Below are 19247 nucleotides of genomic sequence, written 5' to 3' on the forward strand. Positions count from 1 at the left end.
TCCGAGCGATTCGACCGCTTCTGGGACGGGACTCGTCTGAAACACGTGCACAATATGACGTTCATATTTATTATACTCACCATTGAAACTTGATTTGTATGTGTGGGTGTATCTTCCCTAGAGCAATAATTGCATTTATAACATTTTTGTGTATCTACATACATCTTTTTTTCAAAACTAATGCATTCACCTGGTGTTTAACAATAAGTTTTGATCTTTACTTGCTTTGTCTCATTGACACTATATAGGTTATTTTATTCTTTTTTCATATAGGGCAGTTTATGTGCTAGCACAGTAGGACCCCAGGGTTAGCCCTGTTGATATAGTTGCCAAGCAGTACCTGCACATGCGCAGTGCGGCTCAGGACTAGCCATGTCACCAATTTATTTACACCATCTGTGCCTGTGCAGGCTACTTTGTTTGATGAATGGAGCAGTGTTTGGCTAGAGCAGCCACATTCATGCTTTGCCATGTGCTTTGTCATTACATCTGTGCATGCGTGACTCTGAACTTTAACCTATGCCTGCGCTTGCGCAATTATCACTCCAGGACGCTCATGCCAGACGGTGGTGCAAGGCTATAATAATATGTGCCTGCATGCTCTACTTCTGGGATTATAACACAGGCAACTTACTTTACTATCTACACCTGGTAAATGATTACATTTTGATTGATTATACAGATTAATATTTAAGACATTCTGGCTTATTTCACACTCCCTACCTACCCGTGAGGAACCCACGTCACAGGTGGCGATACGCGTGGGGTTAATGGGTTAATTTTTTTTCCTCATCTGATTCATTCAGCCTCAACTTTTCCCAGTACCCTTCAGGACTCCCATGTCTGCAATTATAGGAGCATTTTATTGGGATACTTGGGTTCTAAGCTTTTTTTTGCAAATATCCATTTGAGCTCTTGGGTTTGGATTTGTCCATGCGCCCCACTGTTGGCCACAGTATGCTATTGATATAGGTTTTCTGTTTAGCAGATCAGTAGTTCTTTCTCTTTCTCATCTCATGGTTATTTCTATCAATTGAGATTGATTTTTCATGTGTATTTTTTCTATTTCCTAAGCTCATACTTATTTTCTACTTCAGTCAATTAGGTACCATTATATAGTTAGATATTGCAGGAACCCCTTTTATGAGTTGCTGTCTATTAGGCCGATGAGGTTTGGTGTATCCTTATTACTTGCACACCTGTCTTTGTTGTCATCCATAGCCTTTGGCTTTTTAATTGTTTTTAACTATTTGATATTTGTCTTGTCCTTATGAATTTTTAATAAAAGCATATTTATTTGTTGATCCTAGTCTCATTACACACTTCTGTTCTCTTTTTTTGCACCTATATCGCCAAATCCTGCGTGCTTTTGTCCGGCAGTCCAGCTCAATTAAAATGCTTTCATTAGTCCATGTATACTTACATTATCCTCTCTCCCTTTTTGCCAATAAAAGATGATAAACTGAAAATTTGGTCTATTGTCTTCAATGTAGGCTACCAGGTTAAGTTCACTGACTTGGAGGTCCACCTTTGGGGGATTTAGGAGAGCTGGAAAGAGAAAAATTATAATAATGACTTTGTTACATTAAAAAAATATAAGTTCAATCAGATCGGACTATGTTTTAATTGAATATTATATTGCACTAGCTGTAGTACCCGGCGTTGCCCAAGATAGTAACTGTCACTTTCCCACTCTCACTCTCTCCCTGTCTGTCGGTCTATCACTGTCTCTCTCGCTCTCTCTGTCTTTGTCTGTCTGGCTCTGTCGTCTGTCTCTGTCTGTCTGTCTCTGTATCTGGTCTCTATCTGTCTCTATGTCTCGATCTGTTTGTCTCTCTATCAGTCTCTGTCTGTCTCTCTCAGTCTGTCTATGTCTGTCTGTCTCTCTCTATTTGTCTGTCTCTGTCTGTCTGCCTCTGTCTCTCTCCCTGTCTCATTCCCTGTCTTCCTCTCTCTGTCTGTCTGTCTCTCTTTGTCTGTCTGTCTGTCTCTCTCTCTGTCTCACCACAGAAATCATATTACCTCACACATAAGCCTCCTATACTAAGAATGTCCTTCGTTGCCTATAGCAACCAATCACGGCACCTATTAATGACCTGTAACTCCAAGCTACAGTGACTTTCATGTAAGCAGATTTTTTGGCGAATAATTGTAAAGCGTGGGGTTAAATTTTCTCCTTACAATATAGTATATGACATTCCCTGAGTCAATTGAGATGTCTGTGCAAAATGTTATGATTTCACACTACGTCTTTTTAACATCCGTTGAAAACGTTTTTTTAACGGAAGTACGGATCCTGTGCAAATCCGTTTTTACTTCAATGCATTTTCAATGGACTCGCGTCCACCTGCGTTCGCATGCGTTTGCGTCCGTTCGACGCAGGATCCGTTCTTTTGCGTTATTTTAACATGTTTCAAAAACGCAACATGTAGCGTTTTTGAGCTCCGTCCAAGTACTGCAAATTGCTGGATCCTGACTATAACGCACGCAAACGCAGGTGAACGCTGCATGCTCATAGACAGGATCCTGCTTTTGGACTGAGCATGCCCAGAAAGTACTTTGCATGGCCGGAACCAGTCAGTCAGTCAGTCAGTCAGTCAGTCAGTCAGTCAGTCTCTCTCTCTCTCTCTCTCTCTCTCTCTCTTCCCCCCCCCCCCACCTGACAGCTGCGGACACTCGGAACCAAGGTAAATATCGCGTAACCATATTTACGTTGGTTACGTGTGCAGGCAGCCCTGCTCCTAGCAGCTGCACACACTCGTAACCAACATAAATATCGGGTATCCAAATCCGATGTTTACCTTGGTTACCAGCGTCTGCAGCTATCAGAAGCCTCCTCGCAGTCTAGTTCCCCTCACTCCCGATCACATGACTCCAATGCCCGCCCCTAAACATCCAGTGCAGGATCCTGCAAAATAACATATGCGTTTGCATACGTTATTTGCTATAAAAGCAGGATCCGTACATCCGCTAAAAAAACGTTTTCAGCGGATGTTAAAAAGACGTAGTGTGAAACCAGCCTAAGTGATACATGATTGAATTCAGGCAGATGAATTAGCAAAAACCTGCAACAGATTCCCTTTAATGAATTTACATTAACCCTTTGCACTGGATTTCACCCTCTGCTCTATAAAACTTCTCAAAAAATCTGTAGCGTGCTATGAAATGTGTGCAATTTTTTTTCTGCTTCCTGTGTATGAAGCTTTGGAAAACTCATCCACATGTGTAAACAGTTGTGGAAATTCTAACATTTCAGCCACGTCTGAACTCACTCTACAGATTACATCAAGTATAGTATAAAAATTCAAAGTATTAAAGTGTTAAAGTGAACCTGTCAGGTCCAATATTCACCGAGCAGTTCTGGGTGTAAATTGCTAATCCCTGCCTAACCGTCTCTGCATCTAGTAGCATAAAAGGATCTTTAGTAGAGTTGAGCGCGGTTCGCGGTTCTCCAGTTCGCGGTTCGAGTGATTTTGGGGGCTGTTCTAGATCGAACTAGAACTCGAGCTTTTTGCTAAAAGCTCGACAGTTCGAGTTACGTTCAAGAACGGTTCTATCAGCAAAAGCAGGGCTTTTTACAGCTACAGTGTGCAGGGAGCCATCGCTGGCAGCCTGCGGTAAGCTGGTAACCAAGATAAACATCGGGTAGCCAAGCAAAGTGCTTTGGTTAGTAACCCGATATTTATCCTAGTTATGTGTGCAGGGAGCAGACATCACTTCCCCGCTCAGCTCGCTCCGCCGCCTCCTGCACGCGGCATGTACACACACACACACTCACACTCACCTGTCCCCAGCCATGCAGTCCACAACACTGACGTCCTCAGCGCCACATGGCCCCGCTAGGCTCCGCCCACTTTGTACTCCGCCGCCAGCACACATGGTCCCGCTAGGCTCCGCCCACCTGACACTCTGCACACACGGTCCCGCTAGGCTCTGCCCACCTGGAACTCTGCACACATTACCCCGCTAGGCTCCGCCCACCTCACACTTGGCACACATGGCCCCGCTAGGCTCCGCCCACCTGGCACTCTGCACACATTACCCCACTAGGCTCCACCCACCTGGCGCTCTGCGCACATTACCCCGCTAGGCTCCGCCCACCTGGCACTCTGCACAGATTACCCCACTAGGCTCCGCCCACCTTGCACTCCGCACACATGGCCCCGCTCGGCTTACCTGCGGTGATGAAGTCCCGCCATCCCGACCTCAGCGCTGTCACTGTCCTCCATGGCCGCCGCTCGTCACATCACCTTCTCTCGCTTCCGACCCGAGACTGACTAGTGGTGACGTCACGGGCCGCTCGCGATACTTGGCTGTGAAGGTCATTGAACTCAGTGACAGGTGCGGTCAGCAGTGCAGGAGATCAGCGCAGGTAATGTACCTCGCTGACAGCAGCACTTGTCATCCCCTGCAGTGACCTGGGCTGACCCATTGATGTTAGCTCAGGTCACTGCATTGCTCTCCCAGCCAATGGGGAACATCCTGCTCTTCATTGACTGGGACAGTGACTATGGTATGGATCGTCATGGGAACCCCTTGGATTACAGCAGACCTGGATTTGTTTTTCTTTCTAATAAATTGGTGAAAGAGGCAATATGTTGGGCAGTGTTTTTCCAAATAAAAATGCGTTTGTCGTCTATTTTTTTTTATTACTGATTGGGTTGGTGATGTCGGATATCTGATAGACGTGTGACATCACTAACCCCAGGGCTTGATGCCAGGTGACATTACACATCTGGTATTAACCCCATATATTACCCCGTTTGCCACCGCACCAGGGCACGGGATGAGCTGGGGTGAAGCACCAGGATTGGCGCATCTAATGGATGCGCCACTTCTGGGGCGGCTTCAGCCTGCTATTTTTAGGCTTGGGAGAGTCCAATAACCATGGACCTCCCTAGTCTGAGAATATCAGACCCCAGCTGTCTGCTTTACCTTGGCTGGTGATCCAATTTTGGGGGGACCCCTACGTGTTTTTTTTTTTTTTTAATTATTTATTTAATTAAAAAAAACAGCGTGAGGTGCCCTCAGTTTTGGATTACCAGCCAAGATGAAGCTGCTAGCTGTGGTCTGCAGGCTGCAGCCGTCTGCTTTACCCTAGCTGGCTACAAAAATAGGGGGAACCCCACGTCATTTTTTTTCATTTTTTTTGGCTAAATACAAGGCTAAGCACCCCTTAGTGCCACATGAAAGGCACCAAAGGGTGCAAAATTACAAAATGCAGGAGAGTGGGACATTATGTGTCTTTCTACCATTATAATGACAGAAAAGACTGATATGAAGTGTACAAGCACAAGAAAATCACCAGAACGCTCTACGCTGTGAAAAGCAGTAGAAAATGGCACTGGAGTGAACATGTGACCGCCTCATGCAGGTTGAAGCTATGGATCTGTACCGCCCTGGGGGCTCGGCTGCTCTCCGCCGAGCCGCTCGGATCCGGGCTCGGGTTGTCGGTGGCTCGAGCGCCTCCGGATATATATGATATATTAGTGTAGGGACCCACAAAAATGAGGATCCGTGACGTGGATTGTAGGCTTTCTGTACTATGGCCATATTACCTACCAATACCTCATATATTTATTTATTCTTTTGCATAGAATATTTTATACAGGATGCAGAGGACTGGAGGCCACGTCGCTCTTGAAAGGGGAGGGGTTGGTTGTTTGGTTTGGGGTGGATCGGTTTCACGGCCGGAGCCGCGGTGACCGGTAACAGTTCGTGACGCCACCCACGGGTCGTGGTGAGGTGATGGGCACCACCGCTGCGGTGAGGGTGCAGGGGCTCGTCCGGGATCGGTGGTGGGTCGCAGCTAGGTGTTGACCCCTCCGTGGGTAGGGGGTTTGTGGGTCCCGGGGCCCGGTGGCATTCTCCAAAATAACAAGTCCACCTAGACACTTGTCTTAAATTACTTGTGTCGTATTACCTTACATGCTCTGTAGAAACTGCAGTGTCATATTTTAAATGTACAAACATGGAAAAAATCTGTCATTATGTTTATCTGACATTCTTATTATCTACAGCATACTGGTGGCACCTGTGGATCAACCAACACAACATTGATAATATCTTTACCCCAACAAACCCATCAGATAACACCATTCTATTTCTCTGCAGAGATGTTAGGACTGGATACAACCAAACAAGAGAGGATAAAAGTCAATAATAAAGGATATATGATAATAATTATAATTTTATTTTCATAGCGCCTACATATTTTGCAGTAATTTACTATTCAAAAGGTATATGTACAAACCATATCAGACAGGATGGAGAGGACAGGGATGAGTGAAGAGATGTAGAGAGTGTTGCAGAAGTGTAAAGAGCTTTGTGAGTTGAGTGGTATGTTTATTTGTATTGTGTAGTAGATGGGCAACCAGTGCAATGACTGTCACTGAGTGGAGGCATCGGTGTACTGGCTGGACAGAAATATGAGTCTAGTTGCTGCATTCAGGAAAAATTAAAGAATGGAGAGTTTTGTGAGAGGGAGACAGATTACCGGTACTAAAGAGTTGAAGTAGTTTAAACAACAATGTATCAGAGTGATAGAAAGAGTTTTTGTAATTTCAAGTAAGAAAAAGTCTGATTTTGGAAATGTTACATGCTGCCCAGTGGAACCTTGGTTAACGAGAACAATCCGTTCTGGGAGTGTGCTTGTTAACTAAGTTACTCGTTCAGCAAAGCAAGATTTTCCATAGGAAATCATTGCAATACAAACAATTTGTTCCACAACTTGTTAAATGTCCCATCCTGGTGCCCTATTGTGCCATTCCACACACGTACAAAACACGCACAAACACACACGCACAAACACAGATTATGCTCACCTTACCTTCCGTTCCCTCGCCGGTCTCCTGGAACTTGCAGTTCGCCCGTACAAGATGTGTATCGGGTAACCAAGGCGACCGATACCGGACCTTCCGCACTCAGCGTGCTGATGTCAAAGGCAGGAGCCGCTTGCCTCTGATTGGCCAGCGCGCTGCCTTTGAGTAGCGTCTGACAGGGGAAGTTCCTCCCTCATCGTGATGGTTACCGGATACACATCCTGTGGAGGGAAGACCTTCCCCTGTCAACCGCTACTCAAAGGCAGCGCGCTGGCCAATCAGAGGCAAGCGGCTCCTGCCTTTGATGTCAGCGCGCTGGGAGCTGAAGGTCCGGCATCGGTCGCCTTGGTTACCCGATACATGCCAGTTCCAGGAAGCCGGCGAGGGAATGGAAGGTAACGTGAGCATAATATGTGTGTGTGCGTGCGTGCGTGTTTGTTTGTGTGTGTTTGTGTGTGCTTGTGTGTTTGTGTGGACTGGAAGAGCGGGTTAGAGCGCGGTGGATGTACGGAACCGGAAGTGTGTGCAGAGAGTATTTTGCTCGTACAGCAAGGCTTTCTCGTAAACCAAGTTTCAAATTTACAGAAAGCCTTGCTCGTTAGGCGAAATACTCGCTAACTGGGTTACTCGTTAAGCGAGGTTCCACTGTATATCAGACACTTTAAGGATAATAGTGAGCATAATGAGACCCATTGTGTTAAACACTGTAGAGAGATCATGAGGCATCAAAAGAGTAGTGGTCATTAAATTTAATTGTTAGTGGCTCATTAGAGAGTTTAGTAAGGACAGTTTCTGTAAAGTGCAAGGAACAGAAACTAGATTATAAGAATATGTGCACACATTGAATATTTTAGATTTCTGCACCATTCCTGTATCTCTTGACAGGAAAAACGCAGCTGCAAAAATGCCCCTTTTGCTATGTTTTCGATAAATTTTTACATGAATTTTTCACCTGTCTTTTTATAACGTTTTTGGACACCTATGAATGCTATAGAGATAGATAATAGAGTTAGAAAAATAGATAATAGATAGATATAGACAGAAAGACAGACAAGGAGACATATAGACAGACATTTAAACAGATATAGAGACTAGGGATGATCGAATACGGCAAATATTCGGCTTTTCGAATATTTTCCGAATACCTCGCCGCTATTCGACTATTCGATGCGCAATGTTAGTCTATGGGAAGCCCGAATAGTACCGAATAGTTGTTATTCGGGTTTCCCATAGATTTACATTGCGCATCGAATATTCGAGAATAGTGGTATTCGGAAAATATTCGTGAAGCCGAATAATCGAAGTTTTCGATCATCCCTCAAAGAGACATATAATTGACCAACCCTACGACATAATAAAATTGCACCCTGTAAAGCCTGACAGCTTTTATGATTAAATATATAAATAAATTAAAAAAACAACATGAGGGTCCCCCCTATTTTTGATAATACCAGCCTGCAGCTGTAAAGCTTTACCTTTGCTGGTTATCAGGCTGGGAAGGTCCATGGTTATTTGGTCCTTCCCGGTGTAAAAATAACAGCCATGACCTGCCAGTGAGTGGCACTATCGCTGTCTGCTCATCCCCATCACATGACCCCCACTGCAGCAGTCCCTGATGTCCGGTGAGGTCACATCAACTTCCATAATTGGAAGTTGACCCAGCATCACCAAGGCAGGACACAATCTCCCTGAGTGACTGGGCTGTGGCTGGAGTTTCATTGCTAGTCACAGTCCAGCATCTCGCGCGCTCACCTTCACTCCTTAACAGAGAGCTGCAAGCACACGTCACTCAGTGAGATTGGATCCTGCCTCAGTGATGTTGGGTCAACTTCCAAATCCGGAAGTTGACGTGACATCATCGATCAGAGGTGACAGCAGCCCAGGTTATGATAGGAACTGAGCGGACAGCAATAGTGCCACTCACAGGCTGAATTGGAAAAAGTAGGTATTTAGAAAGAGCCTTCTTTCTCAGCTTTAAATCGATGATCACTATGCTTTGGCTCCATTTTTTGAGACCCGGAAGGTTTTCATTTTTCATGGTCTGGGGCTAAGTGATTACTCATTTTTTGACCCCTGAGCTGACATTTTCACTGATACCTTATTGGGGTAGATGCGATGTTTTGATTGCATCTTATTGCATCTTATTTTTATGTTGCCGCTGCCAATAAAAACAGTAATTCTGGCATTTTTTTTTCATTACACTGTTTACTGATCATATTCATTTATTTTAGATTTTGATAGATCGGACATTTCTGAAAACCAAATCTGTGTTTTGGGGTTTTTTTATGGCTTTATTTTCAGTAGGGCAAAAGAGGGTGATTTGAACTTGTGGTTTTTTTTTATTTCTTTCATATTTTAAAAACTTTTTTTTCACACTTTTCATTGTAATTATTAATCCCTTTAGGGGACTTGAAGCTGCAATCATCTGATTGCTTGTGTTATACAGAGTAATACATCGGAATCAGAACCACTGAAATGATAACTTCCTATGAATGTCGCTCACAGCCAGTGTTCACAGGAAGTTTACCATGACAAACACAGGGGTCATCAGCCGACCCCTGACTGCCATGACAACCCCATCAGGGTCCTTTGATGACATCACGGTAGCGCCAATGGGTGAGAGAAATCAGGTCCTCCCCACCAGAGAGTGTTAAGTGGGGCGGACCTCGCTGTCAGAGATAGAAAGCAGGATTTAATTGGTTAACAGCCACAGGAAGATGTCCGAGCCACCTGTGGCTGTTAGAGGTACATGTTGGCAGACTAGATCAGCCGACATGTGCGAGGAAGGCCAAAGTCACACTTGCGAGTGCCTTGCGTGTAACTCACGTGAGTTTTGCATTGGCATCACCTGGCACAGCCTGACACTCTCCGGACAGGAGCGTCTCAGCTGCATAGAGATACATGCAACCAACCCGCTCCTATCAGGAGAGTGTGCGGCCATGCCAGGTGATGCGATGTGAGACTCGCGCGGGATACTTGCAAGGCACTCACAAGTGTGACTCCGGCCAAAGATGCAGGCTCGGTGTACAAGCCTGCATCAAAGGCAGGGACACAACTTTGGATGTACCAGTACATCTAAAGTCCTTGAAGGAGTTAAAGTGAACATTTTTTTATGGGAAAACCCTTTCAAATATGCTTTTTATTTACCACTCACTCACCAGCTTCCTCCCTTCTACTGTGGAAAGTTTCTTCTTGTGTAACATCTGTGAGTAATTCTATCATCTTAATCCAGTCACTTTATTGAGAGCTGCTAATTATGGAGTTGTTAAATGTCCGAGTAATCAGCATAAAGTCATCTGACTACCATAGTATTAGTCATTGATGGTAAAAATAAAGCTGTGAATTATTCTCCCATGAAAGATGTAGGAAAAGCTTCTCTTAACTTGCACACTTTGGGGAAAAAAAATACTTAAAAACTATAGATTACACACAAAAACATTCAAACGCTAAACAACAAAAAAAAACCCACCAAAAAGCAATTCTTCCCTTAAAGGCATTAACTACTTGAAGCTCAGACTTCTCCGGAACTGAACTGTGATACCAGACACAACCCATGGACACTTGTGGCACTGTTTCAAGAAAAAAATAGCCAGGTTTTATTACCATGGACAAACCATTCAACCTTTATCGTTCCTATGGATTTTATTTTTTATATTACATTGAATACTGAGAACTATCTAAACATTAAAAGGGGTTGTTGACTACTTGGACAACCCCTTCTCATTCACCATCTTTGCCCCCGTTAAAATAACAATGCTTACACTCACCTCCGGTGCCGGCACTGATCCAGCGGTGTTAGTACGCCCTTTTTGGGGGCTCACATGACCTTACTAGGTCATGCGAGCCCTGCAACCAATCAGCGCTGGCTTTCCTCTCCCCGCCTGCAGACAAATCAAGCTTCAGTAGGAAGTGAGCAGTAGCCACAGCCCCAACAGCCCCTTTACGGTTGATTAATCCAAAGGTGGGAAGAGGGAGGCTGGCACTGATTGGTGTACAGGGCTCACATGACCTAACATGGTTACGTGAGTCCCTGGAAAGGGAGTACCAACACCTCTGGATTTCCGCCAGCACCGGAGGTGAGTAGAAGTGTTGTTATTTTAACGGGGTAAGCATGCTGATTGACAAGGGGTTGTCCAAGTAGTTACATAGTTGAAAATCATATTGGCTTACATCATTCTAATATTACATAATACTGATAGAATTATGTAAATGTTTAGTGCCTTTTAGGGATCATCACCTGGACTAATTGCTAGTTCTGGTGACCAGCTTTTATTCATGAGGGAACCTCAGTGAAGCTGCTCATTTATCACCCATACAAGTGAATGAGCTACTTCACCTGATTCCTGAAAAAGTCATGGACAGTGTAGTGGTTGTGCCTCCCACCTTAGGCGAGCTTTGCACGTTGCGACATCGCAAGCCGATGCTGCGATGTCGCACGCGATAGTCCCCGCCCCCGTCGCAGGTACGATATATTGTGATAGCTGGCGTAGCGAAAATTATCGCTACGCCAGCTTCACATGCACTCACCTGCCCTGCGACCGTCGCTCTGGCCGGCGACCCGCCTCCTTGTTAAGGGGGCGGGTCGTGCGGCATCACTGCGATGTCACACGGCAGGCGGCTAATCGGAGCGGGGGGGGGCGGAGATGAGTGGGATGTAAATATCCCGCCCACCTCCTTCCTTCCGCATATTCTACGGAAGCCGCGGTGACGCCGGTAGGAGATGTTCCTCTCTCCTGCGACTTCACACACAGCGATGTGTGCTGCCGCAGGAGCGAGGAACAACATGGGACCGTCGCGTCAGCGTAATTATGGATTACGCGGGCGCTGCACCGATGATACGATTACGACGCTTTTGCACTCGTTAATCGTATCATCGAGCCTTTACACACTACGATGTCGCATGCGATGCCGGACGTATGTCATTTTCAATTTGACCCCACCGACATCGCACCTGCGATGTCGTAGTGTGCAAAGCACGCCTTACTCCCATTTTGCCTTGCACAAAATTTTGCTTATATAATTTATGGTCTATAGACTTCTTTGTACCATATACAAGCAGTATTTGACTATCCGAGGGATATTAATGCTTGTTTTGTTTTATTGCTTGGTCCTTTACAGGATCACCAGATGCTTAAAAGTACTGAATGTGCCTTTTTATATACCTACGTGGATGGAGGAAGGTATGGAACAAGTCATAGATTATTCCATTGTTATAACCGCACGTATATGCCTTGCACTAGTTTGTGATTTTTGTTTTTAAAAAGGAATCTGCCAGTAAGATCACCAAACCCAACCCCCCCCCGCCCCCCCAAACACACACACACACACACACACACTACACTGCAGATATGGGCATCAGGTCATTGAAATGTTAATCCAGCAACACCTTTATGACTTCTATCTGTTGCTGCCTTTCATAGTTTAATTCATATGCAAATGAGGAGTTAAGTGCTTTGGGCGTGACACAGCAATTAAAGAGCCATTTCCTCCCTAGTTAGTTTACCTACCAAACACAACCTCTGTCGCTTTACTGATGGCTCAAGCAAAAATCAGACCGTTAAATCAACCAGCTAAAAAGGCTGGATCTGGGCAGGGAAACAACGTGGGCAGGTAGAGACTGGAAAGAGCAATATGTTCAGAGCACTTAACGTCTCATTTGCATATGAATTAATATGCCAATTACTTGGAAATTCAGCATTAGATAGAAAATATAAAGAGATCAATGAATTTACAGTCCAAAACTGAGATTGACCTTGTATGTGGTTTAGGGGGGATTGACCTTACTGACAGATTCCCTTTAAAGTGTAACAGTAATTTCAGATGAACTGGCAGCAGAATATCTTTGTCTGCCTCTAGCTTCTCCTCCTCCTTTCTCCATGGAGTCTTAAAAGCACCAGCTGTCATCTCCTATCATAATAAATGGTCTGAAGGCACATTTTAATTGAGAATATTAAATTAAAAGTCAGTCCAAGAGAAGAAAAAAACAGATGTCTCTGATGTGATATATTTCAATGTTCCTTATTTTAATATGGACTATTGATTTCTGGAGGGAAAAAGTCTATCTACTAATTAAATTAGTATTTTGTAGCTCCTTTTATTTATTTGGCTACTTTTCTATTTGTTTTTAGTGCCACAATAAAGCCTCAGCTGTTCTATAACATCCCACCTCTATAACACTCGTTGTGTTGAGTCTGCCAGGGCGGGGGAACCACTGTCTGTTACAGCGCTTCACTTTTGCTATTTATGAACATTCTCAAACATCATGCCGACCCTTCGTTTTTACATGGTCCATTTACTCTTATGCCTAGCTGGGACCCCCTTTATAAAGCTGACTAGGGGCAGACCTGTAGAGGGCACAGGGATTGCAATCACATCCAGGCCCTGGAGGTCTTTTTGGCCAAAATGTGAAGATCAATACTACTAAAGACCAGTGTTAGTTGAAGATTTTGCATTGGTTCCAAAAGCTTCAAGTTACAACACTGTGGCTGACTCTTGCGAATACATGTTTGTGTGTTTTCTAAATATGCAGAAGTGAACGATGGACAAAATATTCTGGCAGAGGTTGAACTTTCCTAAGGACAAAAAGACTGGGCGTTGAAATGAAACATGCTCAATTTGTTTTCTCTTAAACATTATCTGTTGGGACAGAGTCAGAAGACCTCTCTACACACGAGTCAGATATTCCAACGAAATTATACGTTTGGTCAACATTAATCTAGAAGGTATAGTCAGCTTTAGTGCCATACCGGGAACAATTAAACAGTTAGACAAGTAATCCAAAAAGGCTACATCTTGAGTAACTGTAGGCCACTGGAATACTGTCTGCAAGCTCTTCTTTGTATTTTTACCATATGTGAGACATACATAATTCATAGTTTGGTGCCAAGTTAGTGAATCATTTGGCATGCTAGTATCCAAAATACACGGCTGCCCTAAGGGCAGCAGAGCGAGTTTGGGTGGAGTCAGTAAAGTAATATTGAGTTTGAACTGGTTAGTGGGTTATAGGTTCCTATTAATACAACACACAAGAAACATTATGATTGTCAAATATGTTAACACTGACACTGCACATTACAGGAAACCTGTCAGGTGCAATATGTACCCAGAACCACGAGCAGTTCTGGGTGCATATTGCTAATCCCTGCCTAACTGTCCCAGCATCCAATAACATACATAAACAGATCATTAGAAAAAGTATTTCTAAATATCCTTTATGATATGCTAATGAGCGCAGGGACTAGTCGCAAGGATGTTAGTTCTTGCACTCATTCCGCCCTCTTAGCATGTTAATACACCCACAGGGGCATGCTAGCATGCTATTCAATGCCCATTGCCTAGCATCATTGGTGGTGATGCACGTCCCTGTGTCTGTTGTCACCACCTCTCAGACACCAGGTTTAGTGTCAGTGCACATAATCAGAACTCCTGTTACTTCCAGTCATGCGCACTATGAAGCTGGGTCTACGCATCCCAGCTTCAGAGAGGTCTAGTGCGCATAACCGAAGTGCGGTGACTTCTGATCATGCACACTGAGCCTAAATCCAGCCTCTAAGAGGTGGTGACAACTGACACAGGTACACACGTCACCACCGATGATGCTGGGAAATGGGCATTGAATAGCATGTTAGTATGCCCCTGTGGTCATGCTAACATGATAAGAGGGCGGAATGAGCACAGGAACTAACGCCCTTGCAACTAGTCACTGCACTCATTAGCATATCAAAGGATCTTTAGAAATACTTTTAGAAATGCTTCTAGATACATGGACAGGTAGGCAAGGATTAGCAATATGTACCCAGAACTGCTCGTGGTTCTGGGTGCATATTGTACCTGATAGGTTCCTTTTTATAAGAATAAGGACATGAATGGTAAAAGGAAATCCAGCCAAAAATGGTCTTCTGACATGCCATAGGTACACCAAAGGTGACATTAGAGAAATCTGTGAACAGACTGGCTATAGTACTCCTTAGACACATTCAGCCCTTTAGCAACCAAAGAATTTGTTGGAAGTCAACATTATAAATAAGCTCCGCTGACTACAATTGAATTTTGTCTAGGATATTATAATTGACATGATACTTTATATTGTAGGAAGTCAATAGTTGATGTTAATGACCTGCCAGAAGATGACTTTTGGGTTCATTTCAGTTTTGAAAGTATGTCTTCCAAAATTCAAATATCACCAGTAAATACTGAGATCAAGGAACTTATGCATTTTTAGTAAAGCTGAGTGACCACTGTTATGTCCACCATTACACATGGTAGATCTTCAAATATTCTTTCATACATTTAGGACTTTCTTAAGAGAGTCTTTAGAAACAGTATCTGCTGGTAATCCAGAAGGTTTGTATTCTTAGAGTATTACACATTGTATACTTGTAGTGTGTACAGTCGAGGCGAAAAGTATTGACACTGACAAAAATTTTGTTTTTAACAAAGTTTGATGTGATTGAGATCAGGACGTTTCCTGGTCATGAACCCAAATTTCAATGTTCAACAAACCACTTAGTTATCATGTTCGCCTTATGACATAATCTCCATCATGCTGGAAAAAGCATCATCATCACCAAATTGCTCCTGCATCATTGGGAGAAGTTGCTCTTGGAGAATGTTTAGATACCATTCTTTATTCATGACAGACCTGAAATGTTTGTCCACAGAAGAAGTGAGCGTTACCATTAGTCTTGTGTCTGCCAACTGTAAAGCCTTCTGAGACTATTTATCTGTGGGGGGGGGGTTGATCCATGGACAGGGATCACTCACAATTTTACTTAAGATCACTACCATGAATAAAGAATGAGATCTAAATATCTTCTTAGACCAACTGCTCCCAACGTTCCGGAGCAATTTGCTGATGATGGAGACCATTTTTCACAAGGCAAAATAATAACTAGGTGGCTTATGAACAAAATATAAAAGTTTTGGGTACATGGTGAGCAAATTCCCCTGGTTTCAATCTCACTGTGAATCTATAATTAATCCTCAAAAAGCGAGTGGACAAAGAAACATCAAAATGGTGATAAATAGGGATGATCGAATACCTCAAATATTCGGCTTCGCGAATATTTGACGAATAGGTCGCCGCTATTCGACTATTCGCGAATATTCGATGCGCAATGTAAGTCTATTGGAAACCCGAATAACAACTATTCGGAACTATTCTGGCTTCGCATAGACTTACATTACGCATCGAATATTCGCATAGCGGCGACTTATTCATCGGTTATTCGCGAACCCAAATATTTGAGGCATTCGATCATCCCTAGTGATAAAATCTAAGAATTGATAAGGGAAGAATGGGTTGTCATCAGTCAGGATTTGGCTCAGAAGCTGAAATTCAGCATGTCAGGGCGAAGGGCAAAAGTCTTGAAAAATAAGGGTCAAGAATGTAAATATTGGGTCTTTGCATAAACTTGATCTATTTGTCAATAAGGCATTAAAAATGTATAAAATACTTATAATTGTACTTTAACAATAGAAACATCTGACACAAAAAAAAAAAACTTAAAACACTTTTAGGAAAAAAATGAAGGAAATCCAGCACCATAGTATTTCTTAAAATAATTTTTCTTTCTTCTTTATTCAAAAATCACAATGTGGCACCCTGGACAAGCCAGGACGTCACAGGTACTGCAACACCCCCACACCCCGGCTAGGCACATCAAGGTCAGACAAAAATCCTTGTTGCCTCCCTCCAGGGGCTGATGTCCACACCAGGGGGTGGAGCCAGGCGGTTGGCCCCACCCACCGAGGAGTTCACAGTCCTGGAGGCGGGAAAAGGAAGTCAGCAGTGGAGAGTAGTGGAAAGGAGTGGAGAGTAGTGAGCAGTGTGGAGAGGAGTGAAGTGGTAGCGGAGCAGACTGACGGTGTCCGGGTGCGTGGCCCGGGCACATACAGCAAGGTTGCCAGGTGGTGGTGACCGTCTGCAGGAGAGGCTGATTGACGTGAACCGTAAGGACCGGGGACGGGCGGTGGCTCGCCAGTACCGGACCGGGGAGCGAAGAGAAGCCAGCACCACTCGGCAAGGCCTACGGACCCCGACCAGGCCTCGGAGTCGCCGTAAAACCGGTCAAATCCGTTAGCGAATGGATAAGAGCTGTTTATCACACTGCTCTCTCTTTATATTGCTAGAGGATCCTGGCTCCATTAAAATACACAGGGGCTGGGTTTGTCACAACTTCAAGACCCCATTTAAAGGGAACCGTTCACCAGATTTTGGCCTTCTAAACTAAAAGGTACCGTCACACTAAGCGATACCCCAGCGATCCCACCAGCGACCTGACCTGGCAGAGATCGCTGGAGCGTCGCTACACAGGTTGCTGGTGAGCTGTCACACAGGCAAATCTCCCCAGCAACCAGTGACCAGCCCCCAGCCAGCAGCGACGCACGGAAGCGATGCTGCGCTTGGTAACTAAGGTAAATATCGGGTAACCAACCCGATATTTACCTTGGTTACCAGCGCACACCGCTTAGCGCTGGCTCCCTGCACTCCTAGCCAGAGTACACATCGGGTAAATTACCCGATGTGTAGTCTGGCTATGTATGCAGAGAGCAGGAGCCGGCACTGACAGCGTGAGAGCGGCGGACGCTGGTAACGAAGGTAAATATCGGGTAACCAAGGAAAGGGCTTCTTGGTTACCCGATATTTACATTGGTTACCAGAGTCCGCAGAAGCCGGCTCCTGCTCATTGCACATTCAGTTGTTGCTCTTTCGCTGTCACACACAGCGATGTGTGCTTCACAGCGGGAGAGCAACAACTAAAAAATGGTCCAGGATATTCAGCAACAACCAACGACCTCACAGCAGGGGCCAGGTTGTTGCTGGATGTCACACACAGCAACATCGCTAGCAAGTTGTGCCTCAGCAGCGATGTTGCTAGCGATGTTGCTTATTGTGACGGTACCTTTAAACTAGCACCTTAAGTGGACCTGTGCGGCATTCTATATAGGTGACCTATAACAATGTAAATCTTTTCTACACATTATAAAACATATTTGCTGGTACTTAGATGTAAATAAAATAATACATAGGAAATTATTAACTAGTAGGAATAGTACTTACTTTTCTTTCGGTGGAATGGTGGCTCAAGTTCTGCCCAATCAGATAACTGTTTTCCTAATTCAGATCGAACCCGAAATTTATAAAAGACATTGGCAGACACCTCAGCAGTCACATTGCACCAGTTAGCAGAGATTTCCTGGCAGTTTTCAGTCTTATGCCAATAAAATTTCATATATCGACTTTCATATTCCCTAACAAAACCAAACCAGAACAGATTACAAATCCATTTGTTCACACCAGGATGTAAATTATTCACTTTATGCTGGGAAAAAAAAGCCATGGTTAACTCACAATACACAACGAGTCCAACTTGCATCCAGTACTAAATGGCAGGATGTGTTGATTAAAGTTACATGACTTCGGTCAACCTTTATTATACACAACTATAAAACACATATATCTGGCATATACTTGGGTACGTGCACCTACAAACTTAAATGTATTTTATTGGCATTTCATGTGATACACAAGTAGTAAGTATTCGTGAAGTGTAAAGGAAACGATACATGATGTAGGAAGTTGAGGTGGCGAGGGTTAAATTCTAGCTCTGCAGGTCTTGATTAGAATGTACCTGCAGTTTTTTATAGCAAACCAGGCCAGGGTGGACATAACATTGGTGCAACCTGTGCTGCCACACACGGACCCGAGAGGGGAGGGGACCCACTTGCACCTCAAAATGAGATGAAATTGTGCATCATGAAGAGTTCTTGAGTTGCAAAGGGCCCATATATTCTTGCACAGAGGCCCTCTCCAGTCTGTGTCCACTAGTGGAACCAATAAGAAATAACGTTTGGAACTCCATTCTATGTCTGAACTGGGTGCAAAAACCTAAAAAAACATCACTATGGGGAAATAAGGTATGCACACCAGTGACTATGTAAGGGGAATACATGTAATAGCAGAAACTGCTGTGTGAATACTGACATGAAAAATTCAATAGCTATATGTAAGAATGAAATATGAAAAATGGAACCTGCATTACTGCCATGAATATATGAATAAAGAGAAATTTAGCTACTGAATTGATCAATGCAATAGAGCCCCAACACTACGCCAAAGTATTTCTCTACGTTGGGGTCCCTAGCTTGTGTGTGTCCTCTCATGCAGTTAAAAAACTTACCGTGTATGGGAAGCTGAGACCCAGGCTATATATACGATGTGGATTGGCAATAGGTGTGTATGGGGAGGGTTCACAAACGAAAAACTACTAACAAATAAGAAATAACGTTTGGAACTCCATTCTATGTCTGAACTGGGTGCAAAAACCTAAAAAAACATCACTATGGGGAAATAAGGTATGCACACCAGTGACTATGTAAGGGGAATACATGTAATAGCAGAAACTGCTGTGTGAATACTGACAT

At 44.0% G+C, this 19247-nt stretch overlaps 1 protein-coding gene across 1 annotated transcript in view; it reads right to left on the reverse strand.

Annotated features, from left to right (window-relative positions):
• Nucleotides 1-19247, reverse strand: part of IL20RB (interleukin 20 receptor subunit beta) — a 145156-nt gene that overhangs the window by 54706 nt on the left and 71203 nt on the right. Inside the window, exons 4-5 of the mRNA XM_075341025.1 lie at nucleotides 17884-18074; nucleotides 1424-1548 (exon numbers count right to left, since the gene is read on the reverse strand). Coding sequence (XP_075197140.1) covers nucleotides 1424-1548; nucleotides 17884-18074 — 316 coding nt within the window. The remainder of the gene's footprint in view (nucleotides 1-1423; nucleotides 1549-17883; nucleotides 18075-19247) is intronic.

Source organism: Anomaloglossus baeobatrachus, chromosome 3 (genome assembly GCF_048569485.1).
Source record: "Anomaloglossus baeobatrachus isolate aAnoBae1 chromosome 3, aAnoBae1.hap1, whole genome shotgun sequence".
NCBI classification, from domain to species: Eukaryota; Metazoa; Chordata; class Amphibia; order Anura; family Aromobatidae; genus Anomaloglossus; species Anomaloglossus baeobatrachus.